We start from the raw sequence: 18,640 nt of genomic DNA on the forward strand, positions 1-18,640 counted from the left end.
TCATCTGTTGCAACAGACTACACCTTGAAACTGAATCAGATTGTGGTCATAAATGCACACGACTTCTAATTTGTGAGAAATAAAAGTGATTAATCCACAGCATATTTTACCAAAAGCAATCTGCAGCATTTAATGGAAATAAAACAAGTTGAAGTCATGTACGTTGAAAAACATCCTTTTAATAGGTCCGTGCCACACACTAGTGAAAAATAAAGCTCCTACAAAAGAATGATACTTTTATTCCACAATATCTTAAATAAAGTAACTTCAAGTACTCTTGACTTGGGTACAAAAAAATCTAGCTGCCTCCATCAGGCCACAACACACAGCAAGGTTCAACACAGTGGTTACAAATGGCCTTAGGTCCTCTGTATTGTGGCAGATTACGAGGAAATGCATCATGGAAGCATAACTGAATGCTTGTTGTTCCTTTTTTTTCTCTCCTGCTATGGTGAGGAATGATTTCTGTATCACTGTCCAACTTTGGAGGCCTTGTTGGATTGAAATCATATTAAAAAATAATGTCGTCATAAGAATGAAAACTAAAAACAATAACATCCCCTACATGCCCCTGTTGGAAGGGTAGGCACTACCAAGATTAAGGATACCACAGTGTTTGCAGAGGATATGTATATACTGTACAAACAATATTTATGATAATGTTTTCATCACGTTCACTAAAATAGAATGCTACAATCATTCTAAGGCATAAACAATATCTTAATATTCTTAAACAATTTTTACACATCGTTCCAAACAAGACATAATATTGACATTAATAAACAGTATATACACATGAATCACCATTGTCTGACTGTTCCTCTGCTGTTCCTGTAAATAAATGCAGTTTTACAGTTTGGACAAATGAATACAGTCCTCTGATGCCCCAAAGCACTGAACAGTGTAAACAGTTTTTTTTTCTTGGCTTTGTTTGATATTTGGGAGAAAAATTATAACACAAAGACACATTCCTTTTTTTTTTAATTCAAAGCAGTTCAGCTGATTCTTCCTTTTCATAGAAAATGAAGTGGACCTTGATTCATAAATAATTATTACAAAATTAAATACATTCACTATAATACGATTAAATAACAAAAGACTATTTACAAGTAGTGGAAAGTATTCTAGCGCAGACACATCAGTGACAGTTGAGGATTAATTCAGTGCAGTGTTCTGAGACAGGGAATGGTATTGCACTACGACACCCCATTTCTCTGGGACTCTTTGGGGCTTTTATCCCTGTTGTAATAAAATCCAGCGCACCTCATGTAACGACTTATTTTTTTCTCAAGGTGACGTCTCGTCTTAAGCACAACGTGGGCTCCTTATTAAGGATTTGACTTCTTCTTCTTCCATCCAGCAAAGCCACATTCTCATCAGAAAATAAAAACAAAAGTAAAACCTGGTGCTCCGATATGAAAAGTTGAATGGGTTTATGGGGAGAATCTGAACACACGTTTAGTTTGTTTGTTTCAGAAGCTCAGTCCAGCGCTTCTCAAAGAACTTCCTCATGTTATGACCAGCTCGACCAATGTCTGAATTGTCTTCATTGAATTTTTCGCAGTTATCAAAGACCAAGTTGACATCAATGATGAAAGTCTCCAGGTTTTGATACCTGAAATTAAAACAAAACAAAGTCTTACATTCAGAAAGTACAGCTTACATCACACACTGAGGTGTAACTAAAACTTATTTTCTGACTTTAAATTCTGTGCAAACACCCTGAGGACTTTCCAGTAGAAAAAAAGAACAAACAGAAGTGATGGGAACTTACTGGCTGCTCACAAGCTTTTCACGTATGGTGGAGAAGTCCATCGGTTTCTTGATGACCTTCTTGTAGCCGGGGACCGATTTCAGGTTGACGGGTGTGAGAAAAGGCCATGCATCCTGATGCCGCTCCAACTCAGCAAGGAGTATCCTGTTGAACACACAGACACACACAAATATACACACCATATGGTTAGACACAGGAAAAGCTGTGGGTATCACACTGAGAAACTGTCTGTCATGAGAAGTTTATGATTTCTTCTTAATTTAAAGTGGCTATAATCAATATTTTTATATTAACAATGGATCAAATGCATGTCGTTCATAGAAACAAACCCACAGATTTGGTTTTATGTCCTCAAACTTTATTGTTGTGTACATCATCTGCTCAGCACCAAACAACAGCCAGACAGTTAGTGACTAGCTAGTGAACATTGTGGAGCATTTTCCAGCCCCCTTGATACAACTGCTGGTCCCCCACTGGCACCTAGATGGCAAAAATAACTGAAAGCCGATATCACTGTCTTTAAGAGGCAGTGGCATGCTCATTTTTTAAGGTACTACCTTGTGAAACTGGTTAACCTAAGGCATCCAGCTGTGCCAACCATGCGGGCATGGGTTGTAGGGAAGGGGGCTAAATAGCGCTCCAAATTTAGGCTACATTTTGGCCAGGGAACAACTGGCATGGCCATTTTTAAAGGCCTCCCTTGAACTCTCAGCTCAAGATATCTGAATGAAAATGGGTTCTGTGGGTAACCACGAGTCTTCCCCAAACTTGAGAGGAAATGTTTCCAGTAAATGTTTTGTTCCTTATAATTAATGTATAATTAATTTACTGTAGAAAAATGAATCATCTAACATATATCACATTAAAACAGGATTATTGTGGTACTCAAAATGTTAAGTGTATCAGTATCAGTCTAGCAAATCAGATAATTATTAAAATTAACTCTTAAATATGAAGCCCAAGTATATCAGTATGCAATTCCTTAACTCTCTATTTTGACACTATTTTCACCTAGCCTATATACAAAGACAGCATGAATGAATTCCCAAAATTTATTTATGGCTTTTAGTTTTAGTATGCCACCCCAAACATTCTAATTGGCCTCATCTAGCCACCCCATGATAAATCAAGCTTAAGAGCCAGATGCTTCCCTCAGGAGCTGGTAGAGACAAAAAACAGAGCTAAAGGCAAGTAAATGTTCAATTTATATTTATCGAGAGGACAGAAACACAACTTTTAATGGATGATATTGATGTTGCTCCGTGTCTACTTGATGTGTAAATAGATCAATATATCGACTTAATGGGTGATAATAATGTCAGTGCTGTGTTTGCAGCTAGTTTCTGGGTAAAGAAAAATAGTTAAGGGCAGTTTTATTTGTTTTATTTGATGTAAGGGCTTTAATAATGTCTGTTTTAGAAGCTAATACCAACAAACACAAGATGAAAATGAGCCAGGCTCATAGCTGACTTTGTGCATGAACTTTTAATCTTAGCAGAAAAGGCAAGGTTTGTCACAAGAAGACCTTAAATTTCAGGGTTAAACCACAAAAGAATCTTCACTAATAAAGAGAAACACAGCAGCTCCCTGCAACCTGTTGATATAGTCCTACTGTACAGATGGCAGCTACTGTACAACTGTTTAGAAGAGGGAGATAAATAAATGAAGGATTCAACAGAGAGACAAGTATGAACAAACCAGGGGCACATACCTGCATAATCCCAGGTCCCTGTTGTTGTCTCTAGCTGTCTTGGCTCGCTTCACACACGCAGGGCTCTCCTGATTGGCTGCTGGCGGAGCAGGTGAGCTCTCCTCTGTTTTCCTCTTCCTGCTGGTGTCTTTAGCTCCTTTCTTGGGCGTGCTGCTGGCGCTGGCCGGGTCGTCCTCGGATAGTTCCCCATTACCTGCCTGCTTCCCGTTCTTCTTCCCCTCTCCACCTTTCTTACTGCTTGCTCCGCTGGATGCTACTGGTTTGCTTGGAGGTTTTTTGTTTTTGGGGGATGGACCACTTGCCTGCACAAAAGTAAACAATGCAATCTTTAAAGTCTGGTGCAATTAAAACTAATACACTAAGACACTCATATAGTGTCCACTTAGAACCATTTATCTACATTTATTCAGCCTTTTCTAAACTATTAGTTTGTTTTGTCACACCACCAACCAAGTATGTACATCTTAAAGCAAGTTAGATTTAAGATTTTTTAAGACTTTTTTAAATGCCATTCAGGATGAATTTTAAGACCAATTTTACAATAACCAAACTTGAAGAAAAAAAACATGAACCGATATCAATTACTTGGGGTTAGAGACAATTATACCCAAATGTTTTATCATTTTTAATACTTTTGAAAGATTGATTTTAGACATTTCAATACCAATTAAGGCTTTATTTTCAGAATAATAAATTCAGTTGCTTTCAGACTTGTTAATGATCCGCAGGAACCCTGACTAATATTGTTTAGTTTATTTTCCGACCACTACATAACATACTACTACATAAAATATTCTGTTAAGCTTGAAATAAAATCAGTTTCTCAGAATTTTGAGAATATGTATTGTAGAGTTTTATTGTCACTTGACGGGATAAATGCCAAATCCTTGCTGCAGACAATAAAAGTTGAGAGGAAATGTAATAAAACAGGAAAAGTGTAATTCTTGCAGTTGTTTTCAAGGCTGTGGACCTTTGTTGTAATTCATTTTCCTCTCACCTTTCTATGGTCAAGGCACAAAAGGCCCCAGAAAAAGAAATCTTTGAGGATGAGATTGGTTGGATTTTAAGTGAGTACTTGTGCAAAATGTCATACATCGATAGAGTTAAATACTAACATTGGTAAATGCTGCATGCATGGTGTGGACATTTCCCTAAACTCCTAATTCACAGGTGAATTTGTGAATCAAAAGGAATACATGCACAAATACATACTTGGGATTCACTCCGCAAGTGATCCACTGACGTGAGATGAAAATGCATTAGAAATGTCTCTGATACCTTGGATATGCAGGCTGGGCAGTACCAGTCTCCTTCTGGGATACTGGTGATCTTGGGTTTGTGACAGTAAGTGTGGCAGCCTTTGTCACAGCCGTCACACAGCAGGAGGAGGTCCTCGTTATCTCCCTTCCTGCACATCTGACAGTACTAGAAAAAAAATACAAAAAACCAAGTGTGTCCATTAAAGAAGTATTTCACTGCTGGAAAGATGGTCCTTTCATAAAAACTGGGCTGTCTGTGCAGTAGAGAGATGCAAATACTTTTGAAACTGGTACTACATGACCAGAGAAAACAGTAAAAGGCTGTGGCATTCGCTTTTCTCTAGAGATAGAAAACCTACAACTATTCAGAATTCACTGTGCCACACCAGACTGATTTACGCTCCTTCTGGTGGGTGACATATCACCAGCTTGTCCATTTGACACAGGAAAAAATATGGTGGCCAACTGGCAACAAACGATCTCGCCATTACAACTAATCAGTTAGCTAAAATTTGTTTCTGAAAACATTTCAGGTGAGAAATAGGCAACGCAGAAACAGAATCTTAGTCCATATTTTTTTTAGCACTGCTTAGTTTTACTGCTTGATCTCAGTTATTGTGAAACAGTATAGCACCCACTTCCTGACACAGACTCTCATATCACAGCCAAACAGTGCACTAAAGTATGTTCCCGGGAGTGGGGGTAGGCTTTCTCTCTTGATATATGCCTCTATACTCTTTGTGTCCATGGTGGTGGGCATATGAAAATGTGAAAGTACAATCTGTTGTTTGAGCAATGGCCCTAGAGCCAACGAAAATCCATAAGATGACGTGTTTTGCATCATCCTGCAGATTTTCACTGAGCTACGGGATGAGCAGGGAGATCTGGGAGCTGGTACGATGGGGGGAAGTTTAGCACAGCTCATTTACACACACTACCCACATTTATATTTTACAAAGCTGGTTGAAATTTGGCAAAGCAAACGCTTCCCGAATAGCATCGGTTTTTAATTGGTGGGGTGGAAATATTCTGCTCACCACTTTCATGATGGACCTCTCCCAGGCGATTGACTTCTGCAGTTGCTGAATACACATGGCCAACTGGGCAGCACTTCGCACTTCAGTCAGGGCCTTCCTCCACACCTTCATACCATGGGCCACCTCCTCCTCACCACTAAGAGAACACAAAGAGGAATAATGAGAAAGAGAAATGCACACATGTACGTGAATACGTGGGCATATTTACACACGCGCAAAGCAGTAAACTGTATCAGTTGAACCAGCCGCCGACAAGACAGCAGATCATAAAGAGAGCTCCAGCTGTGCATAGACAGGCATTAGGATTTTGGGGGGTGTGGGGCGCTGAGGAGAGGTATACACCAATTTTGTTATGTTGAGGGGAAGTTCATGCAGAAAGAGTGAAAACCTGTGAGAGTGTATACTGTATAGTGGGAGATGTGAGTATGTCCATAACCAAGGTTACTGATGCACAACACCATGCAGAAAAATAAGCCAGTAAACCAGTAACAGTATGCCTATACTGGAAATGAAACTGAGTGTAGCCCCCCCGCCTCACCCAAGAAACTGCACAAAACCAAAGAATAAACAAAAATGCAACAAGCCACCACAAAACTCTGCTGTGAAAGCAGCAAAGACCCTCACTGTTTGAGTAGTATGGGAAACATAAAGCACACACAGAGAGAGGAAAGGGTCTTAGTGGGAGAGTGGGGAGCTTTGGTTGGAGAAATGACCTACCCTTCCCTGTCAGCACTAGTGGATGGGGCGGGGGCAGGGACAGTGACCGTACCCACATTATCCAGCCTGATCTGAATGGTGGTACCTAAGGGACTCCTCAGGTACCTTCTCTCGATGTTGCGCTCCAGATCGGCCAGACGTGTCACTGCTATGTCCAGCGGGTTGTCCGGGTGACGCATCACCCCGCCCTTCTCCCCCCGCTCCTCTGGATGCTCCTTGGAGTCCTTGGTGTCCTTCTCTCCCGCATTAGATGCTGGCGTTGACTTGGTGGGGGGCTTGTGCTCGTAGTACACCAGGTCCTCCCGCTCAGATTGAGGGTCTGGAAATGTCCAGCCCTAGAAGAGGAAATCAGCTGTTCAGTCTTTTGCACTCTGATCACACTCCACGTGTTGAAACATATTTTTCAAGCCCAGTTAAGACCAAAGATTCACAGTGAGATAAAACCGTTTTAGAACACTGCCCAGAGAAGTTGCAGCAGTGTGAAGTGGCCGGGCGTCAGCTTGACTCAAGCTGGCTGATGGTGTCGCCTGCAGCTCAGCTTGTGGAGTCACCAGCGGCTGGTTTTATAAGGTAAGGCTTGGTCACCTGTTTCAACAGCCAGTCTGCTTGTAGCAAAGTCTGCTGGCCAAGTCAGTTACAAACTGTCAGCAGACAATGTGTTTGCTTGCTGTAGCATAACCACCCTCACTCCCTGCCGAGCCCAAGACAGTATCATTTACATCCCCGCAGCTGTTGACAGGTATGTTGGTCTCTATCCTCACTGTATGTGTCCATGTCACACACACATATTCATTGACCGATTGATCGGCGCTGACTATTTAAATAATGGTGGTGTATTAATTATGAATACTGTCCATCCGAAGCTCAGATCATTTTGTATGGAGATATATTTGTCTGAATATAATTTGTGTGAGGAGATCAACAATCCATGTGTAAATGTGTCGTCTATAAATATAAAACAACTTCCACACACACAAAAATTTGTGAAGTCACACACAAATAAAAACTGGGTTCACAAATATCTGTTCAAAAGTTGTAAATGTCAGGAAGATATTCACAAAAGCTTTTCATCTATTTGCAAATCAATTAAATGTATTCACCGATATTTTTTTATTTTTTATTTGCAGATCTTTTATATTCGCAAAATAGTTTTCTGAGAAGTACAGAGAGTTGTTGCTATGAACACGACGATGTACTGTCTCGTCTAGTCGCACTGGTGAAATCAAGCGCATTTTCAGGAGGTTGCCAACTGACGCATTGCAAGTAGGTGCAAGTTTCAAATCGTCTCATTAAAAATCTTTGGTGTGAACTGGGCTTTACGCTACTAACAAATTTTGCCGGGGGGTATTTGTGCTCTTGTGTTTTACCTTGACCTGCAGGCTGGCTGCAGTGACTTTCCTCTCCAGCTCCTCGACCTGCTGCAGCACGGCAATGTCCATCTCCATCGCCTGCTCCTCAACACACCAGCCCCGCACAGACTCCACACTGACCTGGCTCTCCTCCAGCTCATGCAGCTCGATCATGGCCACTGGTTGGACAACATAAGATTTATCAGTCAGCGAATACACATGCAAACACACACACACCGACGCAGGTAAACACACGAACCATGTAGCCAAACATCCACAGATACTCATGTAGCTCAGTCATAAATAATACAGTGTCTGCAGTGATCAGGGATCATTGAAGACATGCTTCTAAGTTTGAACATCAGCACACCAAATCTCTACTAAATATAATCTACTTTCTGCATACACATATGTACAATTATTATGTGCTCAGAAGAAGTGCTGATGCACTTACCGTCTCTATGTTTGGTGCAGACCTGGGGTATGATCTCTGTGTATTTCTGTATCTGCCTCTGGAGGCCCTTCTCTCTCACACCTCGGCTGTGGAGAGCACTGACTAAAGCCCTCAGCTCCTCAATGTCAGACACCCGCCACCACCCTGTCAGCATCTCTGAGACAAGGAGCACAAACATGCACATAAGCTACAAGACACTGAAAACACATCACTGTAAAAAGGTGCTTCATTCAGCTATGTTTTCCCCAAATGAAATTGCGTACAGCAGAGCAGAACATTCCCTAACCCAATTATCTTGAATTATTCAGGCAAGTGAAATCTTTTCAGGCAGGTGAATTCTTTTCAGTTAAAAAATGGAAGTTGATTATGGCCCCTGCTTTAATTTGTCTCAGCGCTTTTTTGCTACTCACCCTCTGGAATTGGCCGAGGTGTGGCGTGGTCTAGGGATTTGGGCATCTCCAGAGCAGGAGAGGGCATAGATGAGGTTTTTTCAGTGCGAGGTAAAGGAGATTCACTCTTGCTGGAGACGCTTGCTGCTGTGTTACCCTCCAGAGAGTGACCTTGCATGGGGTTGGGGCTGGGGCTGTTGCACAGAGGCAGGCTGGGACTTATCACACCACAAGGCCAGCTTCCGAAAGAAACTCCTAGCAATGAAGTGCCTGACTTCACCTGGGGAGGAAAGAGGTAAAAACAAAAGGGTGAGGGAGGTGGAGGAGAACAAAATGGAGAGTCACGGGTTAGGTGATCTGGTACAAAAATAACTGAGCAGAACACAGCTATCTCTGCTTGTGTGGCCCAGCAGTCTCACCTGCAGGGCTGACAGTGGGTAGCTGAGGAGGCCAGCTGGGTGGTGCGGGCTGGCAGAGGCTGAGGCAGCAGACGGGGTGAGAGGCAGGGCAGGGGACTGAGGTGGGGATCTGGGCCTGGCTGGGGTGGAGGACGCCTGGGGAGATGCACGGGCCGCTCCTGGAGGAGTTGTCGTGATTGAAGAGAGGTCACAGGGGTTACGAGGAAGCAGACTGAACCAGTGTCCGCTCCTTTCTGTCAGGACTCTGAGGAGCTGGTCGTTGGCTTGAAATGAGACATACGGAGAAGGAGCAGGGGATGAGGTTGGAGGAGTGTTCCCTGGGCTTTCACGTGGAGCTGGCAGGCACGGGACAGATAAAGAAGTTGAGGCTGGGGGAGGGATGTTTGTAGTGTCATTAGTGGTCACCATGGAGGGGGTGGTTGCAACTGCTGGCTCGGAGGTATTGTGAGTGGGGGAGGATGATGTAACTGTGGTTGAGGCATTAGGGGTGCCCACTGGGCTGCCGTTTTGTCTCACATGGGGACTCCCCTTGTCCTCCGCCATCACATTTTCTTTGTCAAGGTTCTTGTTGATGTCCCGGAATGTGCACAGTTTGGATACGCAGCCTGGCTGCTGGTAGAAGAGGACCGGGGAGTTTTTCTTCCCCTCGTGCTCCTTCTCCTCCTCTTTCTCTTGCTCCAAGCCTTGTGTTCGAATGCTTTGCCCATCAAGATTGGTTGGTTTCTCCTTCTGCAACTCTATCTCCTGGGGTTCCTCTTTGACCTTGACCTCCTCTGCTGCTCTCCGCCTCCTCTGTCGCTCCTCCTCCAGTTCCTCGGGAGCTGAAATGAGAGAGCATACTGTTATGTCACTGGAAAAACAACTACTGTGGTTGATATTACAACTGAGAGCTTATTATTCATAAGAGTTTTCTTTCCTCTTTTTTTTAGGCGCACAATAAAACTGCATAAAATCAAGATAGTGAAAAAAAAGAAAAGTGTCAGGAGAGGTCAAGAAGCCAAAGACTTACACAGTGGACCTCCTCTCAACTTAAGAAAGCTGAAAATCTTACAAAAATTTTTTTTTGCAGTAAATAAAGATTGTTTGTCGAGATAATATGACCATAAATCAAACAGGGATAAAACATGGAATAATATAAAGTTAATGTACAAGAAACTTTTATGAAACTTCATAGCTCGCTGATGAGCCCCAGTGACTTAACATTTTTTTTACCACTAAAATGAATATGTTGTGTTACATTATCATAGTTCGCAGGTGCCATCTCAAATTAGTCATAGAGAATTAAGATAAAGTTAAACATCATCAGCATATTTCACACTGCCAAAAACAGCTGAAGCGGCAGCTCAACTGATTTATTTACAACATGTCTTCCTTCCTCTTCCTGCAGCATCAAATCTGATGATTTTTGTTTTCCAAACTGAGTGTGCATAAAATGTGCTGCGCAATCAGATGAGCAAACTGATGCGTCCCAACATAAGAATTCATCATGCTCAGTGTGTGTTGCATCGTAAGTACCTTCTCCACTCTCCATGGCTTCGATAAAGACCCCTCCACAGTGGGGAAGAACCCAGTACCGACGGCGGTAACGGTCCTGGCCGTACATCATGGAGCGCAGAGAATGGGATATTTCAAACAGCTTTCTTCTGGTCTGATGATGTTGCTGCAATGATACAAAACACACTGTGATTTCTAGACATTTTACCTTTGATACACAGACCTTCAGGACAATAAGAGACACGCATGCTTCCTCATGTCCTTTTGCAATCACTGTGATATATTGAGCATTACATGCTATGCTAATGAGGTAATGTATTAAGTTAATTACTGCCTTCACTAGCAAATAGCCCTGTGTCAGTGTACATGTTCATACAATGTGCAAAACACATGGTTGTTCACAATACACACTGTTTATCTGTGCATTTAAAGATTGCAGCTAATTTATAGAAATGTAGACTCAAGTCCAATTCATGTGACTCAAGTCGCCCTAGTTTGTGCCGTTTGTCCCGCACAGTTGGCGCTAGTTGGCCAAGCCAGCATGTTGAATCGGCTTTGGAGACAGTGGACTCCTTTTTTTGAATGAAATCACTTTGACTGGCAGTTCAGCTAACTGCACGAGAGGAGAAATGGAAGTGAGGAAAGCAAACAAACGGCTTAAGTCAAGAGGGCGTGAGATTGAAACAAACTTGTTAAATTAGGGAAGTTTACACTTTTTAGTCACTGGGCTCTTTAGCAGAAATGGTTTGTAAATGTTTGTATAATTGTTCATTAGCACACTGTATACCATAAAACTTCAATTAAAAGCCAACTCCCAATTAAACGCCCAGTCCCTTTTATTAGCCTGGTGTGGCTACACATTTTGACAAATAAACACCGTCTCAGTTAGACACCTGGTCTGGTTACCAAGCAGTTTTCTTTGTTATAGAAAACCAGGTTGAATGAGTGAATGAATGAATGCCTTTATTGTCATTACATGTTCACATACAATACATACATAAAATTACCCTGTATGTTATTCATATATCTTTAGTCTGTAAGGGTCCTAAGATCGAAAGAATCAAAAAAGTTTTTCACAAAAATTAATCCAAGTTGTGAGTATTATTTTAACAGCATAAAGTGTTGCTGTGTCAGTATGTCGGGCGCTGTAATCTTTGAGTGCCGTAACTCTTTCTCTCTGATGCACTGTCTGTCTGTGGAGCCAGATCAAATGAATGATTCATACTTGATATGTTATCTGAAGGCTAATTATTATACAAGTAATATCCATACTGGTTTAAAGACACAATTTGATTCTATTTCCCATCTTTGCTGAGCAACAGTTTGTGTAAAAGGAATTAAAGGCCTGTCCCAGATACAGTTGTGCGGGCTATTAATTAAAGTTTTACAGTATATCCTTTGTTCTTTAAACATCAGGTTGTGCTGTAAATGTGCCAACTAGCCTCTTGAATCTGTCCTGTTGGTCTCCCAGTTTGCCTTTTTAATGACAAATACAGACTACCGCCACTGTCTGCATGCTGATGTGGTTGGTGAGTGTTGCTTGTTACAAAGAAAATAGTTCCTACATGCAACTGTTCACAACAAGATCTGTAGATTATCTTGAGTAACCAGGTCATGATTTCTGGAAAGACAAATTGCTGTTTAGTTTTTCAAATGTATTGAGCGCCATCTAGTTCTGTTATGTTCGAGAGAAGGCAGACATCTCTACGGCTGATATCTCCAACACTCTAACTCACACCAAAACAATCTAAATTGATAAATAGCACTACAGGTAAGAGGGAAAATATGTATTTTTGACTCTGGGGTGAACCGTCCCTTTAACTTAGTTACATCATTTGTACATTTTAAAGAAGAGCCTACCTTGGCCAACTTCTCTATCTGCTTTTCCAGCTCCTCCAGACTGGTGGCCTGGTCAACTTCATCCTGACGGGACAAAACAAACACAGTAATTATCTGTGAGCAACCTTCCATGGTCCGTTTCTATAATGGATCCACAGATTGATCAATTGTTTTATACCTCATCATATGTATCCACTTTTCTAACCTTCTTCAATTCTTCTTCCTCCTCATCATCCTCCTCATCGGCCTGGTCATCACTGTCATCATCATCGTCGTCCTCATCATCGCTGTCTGCAGCCAGTTTTCTCTTGTTTTTGGCGGCAGAGGACGGAGTGCCGACAGACTGGTTCTCCTCCACACCCATACTGGCCTCCCTCTTTCCAGTGCGCTTGGCATAAATGGTCCTCAACCTGCACAAATACAAGCACAGGCTCAGCATGACAGTGTGCAGGTAATTAAAGTGTTGTTTTTTGTTTTGAGATTTAAAAAAAACTTACTTCTTCAGTTTTCCCTCCATAATGATCTTGTCCTTCCTCATGTTTGCCATCTGATCCAGGCTCTTGTCGATCTCACTAGAAGAGGAAATGCAGTCAAGTCAGTTACAGCTGTGACTGTGCCTCCATGTTTTTGGTATTCTCAGAGAGTAGTAACAAATATATTGAGCAAAAGATAAAAGCTGAGGGAGGCTGGCAACTATCTACAGCCAAAGTAAAAAAGTTTAATAAGCTGGTATCCCAGAGCACAAATTAATACTTACATAATTTCCTTATAATCAAAAAGACTCTCCTGCAAATTACTGCTCCCTACTGCAGCTTTATTAAGCGTTTTCCACTGCATCAATAAAGCATAACATCACTGGCTAATGAATAACTCCATTGTTAAGCAATCTAAAAGCACATACAGTACACAGTAGAGGAATATATTTAGGATATATATTCAATTTATATTCTTTCAGGGAGTGGTTGGTGTCGGATTTCCAGTTTTGTTTTTGTACTCATGTGAATCCAGAGATAGAGGAAGTATTGTGGACCACTTTATAACCATCAAACGATGTGATACTGACACAGAGTAGTTCAAATAACAAGTACAGTGCTGAATCTCACTTCTATAGTCTCAGCTGCTTCTCCTACCTGATAACAGCTTTGCTGCAGGCCAGCTCATTAGCCAGGAAGCCCAGGATTGAGGCCTTCTGGGCAGGTGTGTGGGCCTGGAAGGCCTTGGTCTTCAGACTAAGGGCCAGAGGGGCCAGTTCTGTATTGGCACAATGGGCCCCCATGTACATCTGTAGCACCTCAGACACATTATCCCTGTTGATGCCAACGTTGGTCAGGTGGTCCCCCAGCATGGTTTTTGTCTGACGGAGAAGGAGAAGATGATGAGTGAGTTAAGCTGATGAACACAAAGCTTCAGAAACACTGATAATTTTATCAAAATATCAAAAGTAACAGGAATCACTTTGAAGAAAGGTCCCTTTCAGAGTAAAGTAATGACCGGTGGATTAGCCTTTAAGAAATATTTTAAAATGTGTAAGTGCTTTAGTAGGTGCAAGGTCATCATACAACATATCAAGGTCAAAAATCAGAGGGGTGTCAGTGACATTTTGGGTGAAAATGAGTTATATATATCAAATTAAAGCTCCAAATACATTATCATTCAAAAACCAAAAGACTCAACACTGCTCACACTGAACTACTGGGGCCAAAAAGAGTGTTAAGTGCACTTACTTGAAAGTATTTTTTCAATATATCTCAACATATTGGTTGATTACGAAGGTTTATAATATTAAAAATTCTGATAAAATATGGTCATTTTTTGTTTTTGGATGTCCTGTAAAGTTGGTCAAACCTCTGACCGCTCTGGTACTCACTCCTTGATATTATGATGGATACTTTAGTTGTAAGCAGTGCATCATATTCACTCAGTTTATCATACGTTTGGTGTGTAAACCAATACATAACAATACTAATAAACTTAATGTATTATAACGCTGTAACACCCTCAGGTGTAATCCTCAAGCTGGCTCTGCTGGTTCAAAATCATACACCAGTTCAGTTATACAATACACAACTTAATGAACTTTGAACTAGCTCACCTTTTGACCAGGTGGCAAACCCGGATCACAGACTGCCAGAGCGAGCAGTTTGACCAGAAGGTCTTGGACCTGGCCCATGCTGTCCCCGACGTTGAGCAAGCCCTCCTGCAGCATGCCCAGGGTTGGCACGTCCGCATTCAGATCGAGCCCCAAAACCTTCCCGAAGCCTCGCAGGAACTGCATCAGCATCAGGCAGTCAGACACGGCGCGTCCTGGCAGGATGAGTCCAGGAATGCGGGAGAACTCAGGGAGAGGCTGCACAAAGGAAAGTGGGTAAAGTTGTAGGATGGTTAGCCGCATTCATTACTGTTGTGTGTGTTATTGAGAAAGAAATACATTAAATCCAATTTGGACTAGAGACAATTATGGTTTTAAAAGCTATGGGAAAATGGGAAAAACGCTGTCATTATATCTCACATCTGCTGACTGTTATCAAGATGGTGCTTTCCAATTTATTGTGATGACTGCTTATTTTCTACAGTATGCAGTGCTCTTCTTTCACCACTTGAGGGCACACACCACCACACATAAACATGCTCACTACCATGTGGTCTTATTGTAAGTGGTGACCATCGAGGAAATGTGTCTGTCTAATAATAATTATTTAAATAAAAAATTAATTCTAATAATAATAGCTGACAGGAATTTTGTGAGTGTACCGCCCTCCTGCTCTAAGTCAATGTATTTAGCTGCACTTAAATGACAATAACTGACAGTTACAGTACATCCAAGTGTGCATGGACTGAAATTTGATTTTTGCTTTGGTGATCAACTTAATGCCGTCAGCACTGACCGGCTGAGCTACTATCTTAACTACCTTGTGATCAGACAGACACATGTCTTCATTTGGCTTCTTCAGTTCCCTCGCTATCTCCAGCTCCAGCCTTCGTTGCTCCAGTTTACGCTCTTTGTTCAGGCGCTTCTCATCCCTTTTCTCCTGCCGCAAGCGCTCACGCTCCTGGAGAGTCCAAAATTCAAGAGAGCATTAAGGAAGCAAAGTGTGCGTGTGCATTTGTGTATATGCATGTGTGTGCGTGCGTGTGTGAGTGTGTGTGAAAACAGACAAGAAGGTTTACTTGACTTTGCTGAGCAGTATTAGAATTCAGCCTAATGCTGCTGTGCATTCAAAAGAAAAGTGCTTGAGGGCCAGAATCTTTTGACTTGGTAAGTGTGTAGAAAAAAAATGAATGGAGGGGAAGAGAGCACAGAAAGGAGAGAAAGCGGGAATCCATCCAGGGAATAATGACTTAGGCTCTTTTAGTGGAGTGGACTCTGTGTGTGTGTGTGTGTGTGTGTGTGTGTCTGCATTTATTTGTGTGCATATGGGCTACCTCTGCTTTCTTGCGAGCCTCAACAGCCTTCATCAGCATTACATGTTGCCTCCTCCTCTCCCTCTCCTAGAGTGGCAAAAACACAGGCACATTAACAAGCACACATTGCACATACAGCACTCAAGGTCGACTAAATTTAGTATGCATTAATGTAAAATTGTGATGCGCTGAATTCAATAGAGGCACCATACTTGAACAAACACAAAACGATGCTTCACATGTATACACTTTCACATGTATGGTGGAAGCATAAAGTGAAGAGTACAGTAATACGATGACAACCAAAAAGCGACACAAAGATGCGATACAAAGTAGATGTGATGACAGGCTCAAAAAAGAGAAGCAGCTGGAATCGGTGGCGGCGCCTCTAAACTAAAGCTGACACAACAAAAGCAACAAAATGCTGGTTGCCAGAAGTCCTCTGACATGCCACATTGGCATGATCAAAACAATAAATTCTATTACATGAGTCAATGCTAATGGTTTTTTTGACACGTCATTCTCATAATATTTGGTGAGGGGATGGCAAATAGGAGTGGATGGTAAAGACTAGCAACAAACAGAGCAGTTCCACTTCAGTGGTTTTGGCAGCGCAAGTATTAACACAGTATGCGACTGCTGAGGATGAGACATCTATGTTGTTCTTTGGTGCATGATACACAGTCTGCTGCAAAAGGGCACAGGAATCACCAGTGACTGACTATCATTTTATTTGATCTCTTTAGGTTTCCCACTCCTCCGTATCAGGCTGTCACTCCCTCTGTGATCCACCAGAAAGACACAATTGCCACTATTAGGGCTTGCCAAGGACATTTCCAGCACACAGTGACTAAAATGGGCTCTTTGTGAGGATTGTTTTGTCACTGTGATAAACAAAACAGGCTAGATGCCGAGCACTCTGCTACAATATTTCAGTGTCCTTATTGGTTTGATTTATCTACAAATGGAAAAAAACTTCAAAAAGGACACATTCAGAAAGGACAGCCTCAGCTTTTTTCGGGCTTTCTAATTCATCAAAAAACATCAAATGTGTTCAGGGATATTATGATAACAGGCTACGGTAAAATTTAAAAGCAATGCAACTGCATGCAACAACCGTAAACACCAGGATTATATCATGTATCTCAATTTGCTCCCCTTCATCGTGCTCCGAGTGAAGGTACAAGGGGTTAATGCAACAATCGGCTCAGAGTCCACTGTGAAACAGATAGGCAGACCTTTAGATTCAGCTGTGACTGTGTATGAGTGAGAAGGGCTACAAGCAGGACAGCCAGGCCAAAATAAAATGCTACACAGAGCCATGTTTGTCCCTGTGGTGGAATTGATTACATGTTTGTTCTACACTCGATCAGGTTTGTTCTGAAGCAAAGGTTGTGCTGTAACCCTCGACAAACTGAGGGGGAAGTATCTCCACCATAAAGACAAAATGACTCTCAGTAGCTGTTTTCATTTTTTGTGCAGAGTACAGGAACAGTGAATGACAGAGAGGCTGGGATGGGGCAGGTTAAAGTCCAGCACTCTGTGGACTGCAGAACAGATGCACGGACGAACAGACACAAGCTCAATGTCTGGGCCGAAATCGTCAAGCACTCATGGGTAACACAGGCTACTCCAATACAACAGTTAGACAATGTATGTGATGGATGGAAACTCCTCAAGTGCACTTTGAGACAGTGAGTGTGGATTGGCTAGCAGTCTTTGCAATGCATTCTGAGTAGAAGGGGGGGAGGATGGGGGGGAGGGGGACAGAAGCTGCCTGGCCACCGTGACAGGGTCAGTTGTCCCTCAGGACGAGCAGATGGAGGCAGCATACTGACTCTTTTTTTTTTTTCTCTCTTTTGTTGGTTTTGCTGGAAAGCCATGCAGAAGAATGTAGTATGACAGCAGCCAGTGCTACACTTAATGCATTGCTATGACAACCATAACACAACCAGTTACACGATGCAGGTGTTAGATGTACAAAAATAAACATACCCATACCATATCTAGTCTATGCCTCTCCAACTCCTGGCAGAGAGAGTTGGCAAAATATTATGGAACAGAAATAATATCCAATACCAAAAAGCATGGCGTTTAATATAGAGAAATACTCATTTTATAGATGTTTGGCTATTAAGCACATTTATATATATGTACTCATACATGCCTTGTACTTAAATACACACGCTCACACACTCGCACGTTCACACACACACGCTTGTCACATTCCAAAAAGTTTGAGGTAAATGGTTTTATTTCAGCAGTGACTATTACATTCAAGAGGCAGAGCAAGTTGTAGTGGATGCCTACCTGGTGTTTGAGAATCTCCGCCTGCTGTCTCCTCAACTCTTTCTCCTTGAAGGCAAGAAAGAGAAGATGAAGGAAAAATCAATATGCTTCTATTGTCCCAATACTGATGGAATTTCAGCACATTTCAAAGGGCCGCTGTAATTTTATTGCCCCACATCGTACTACATGCGAAATAATCTAACTCGTGTGATCAAAAACCGCTCCACGCCACACATGTATGAATATTTACACCTGTTTAAATTCAAATCATAAACATACCTTTATCCGTTTTTCAGCCTCCAATATTTTGGCATTGGCGGCTTCCTCCTTCTTTTTCCGTTTGGCCTATGAATAAAGATTAAGGTCAAGTTTCACCGACATATATCAATCAGTCTTGGGTGAGGGCTTTGCTGCACTTTAACTGATTGTTTGCAGTTTTCTGGTTTGAGCAAAGATTTTACGCCTCTGAATGCCAGTCAAATTTGTAAAACACAGCGAATGAATAAT

General features: G+C 41.9%; 1 protein-coding gene across 11 annotated transcripts in view; it reads right to left on the reverse strand.

Annotated features, from left to right (window-relative positions):
• Window positions 1-159: 159 nt before the first annotated feature.
• The window catches only part of baz2ba (bromodomain adjacent to zinc finger domain, 2Ba), an 82,643-nt gene continuing 64,162 nt past the window's right edge, over window positions 160-18,640 (reverse strand). For 2 of the 11 annotated variants that reach the window (XM_033627780.2, XM_033627739.2), the window contains 21 exons: window positions 18,413-18,478; window positions 18,155-18,199; window positions 17,846-17,872; window positions 15,866-15,931; window positions 15,352-15,492; window positions 14,535-14,789; window positions 13,573-13,796; window positions 12,940-13,014; window positions 12,621-12,852; window positions 12,464-12,526; window positions 10,625-10,769; window positions 9,110-9,930; window positions 8,712-8,970; window positions 8,302-8,457; window positions 7,866-8,026; window positions 6,499-6,833; window positions 5,782-5,917; window positions 4,764-4,910; window positions 3,486-3,787; window positions 1,775-1,918; window positions 160-1,615 (listed from right to left, as the gene is read on the reverse strand). In XM_033627780.2, the coding sequence (XP_033483671.1) occupies window positions 1,459-1,615; window positions 1,775-1,918; window positions 3,486-3,787; window positions 4,764-4,910; window positions 5,782-5,917; window positions 6,499-6,833; window positions 7,866-8,026; window positions 8,302-8,457; window positions 8,712-8,970; window positions 9,110-9,930; window positions 10,625-10,769; window positions 12,464-12,526; window positions 12,621-12,852; window positions 12,940-13,014; window positions 13,573-13,796; window positions 14,535-14,789; window positions 15,352-15,492; window positions 15,866-15,931; window positions 17,846-17,872; window positions 18,155-18,199; window positions 18,413-18,478 (3,957 nt within the window). In that variant the 3' untranslated portion in view covers window positions 160-1,458. Of the gene's footprint in view, window positions 1,616-1,774; window positions 1,919-3,485; window positions 3,788-4,763; window positions 4,911-5,781; window positions 5,918-6,498; window positions 6,834-7,865; window positions 8,027-8,301; window positions 8,458-8,711; window positions 8,971-9,109; window positions 9,931-10,624; window positions 10,770-12,463; window positions 12,527-12,620; window positions 12,853-12,939; window positions 13,015-13,572; window positions 13,797-14,534; window positions 14,790-15,351; window positions 15,493-15,865; window positions 15,932-17,839; window positions 17,873-18,154; window positions 18,200-18,412; window positions 18,479-18,640 lie in introns of all 11 variants that reach the window. The other 9 variants (XM_033627762.2, XM_033627723.2, XM_033627788.2 and 6 more) reach the window with 7 other exon arrangements.

The sequence above is a fragment of the Epinephelus lanceolatus genome, chromosome 2 (assembly GCF_041903045.1).
Source record: "Epinephelus lanceolatus isolate andai-2023 chromosome 2, ASM4190304v1, whole genome shotgun sequence".
Taxonomy (NCBI): Eukaryota; Metazoa; Chordata; class Actinopteri; order Perciformes; family Serranidae; genus Epinephelus; species Epinephelus lanceolatus.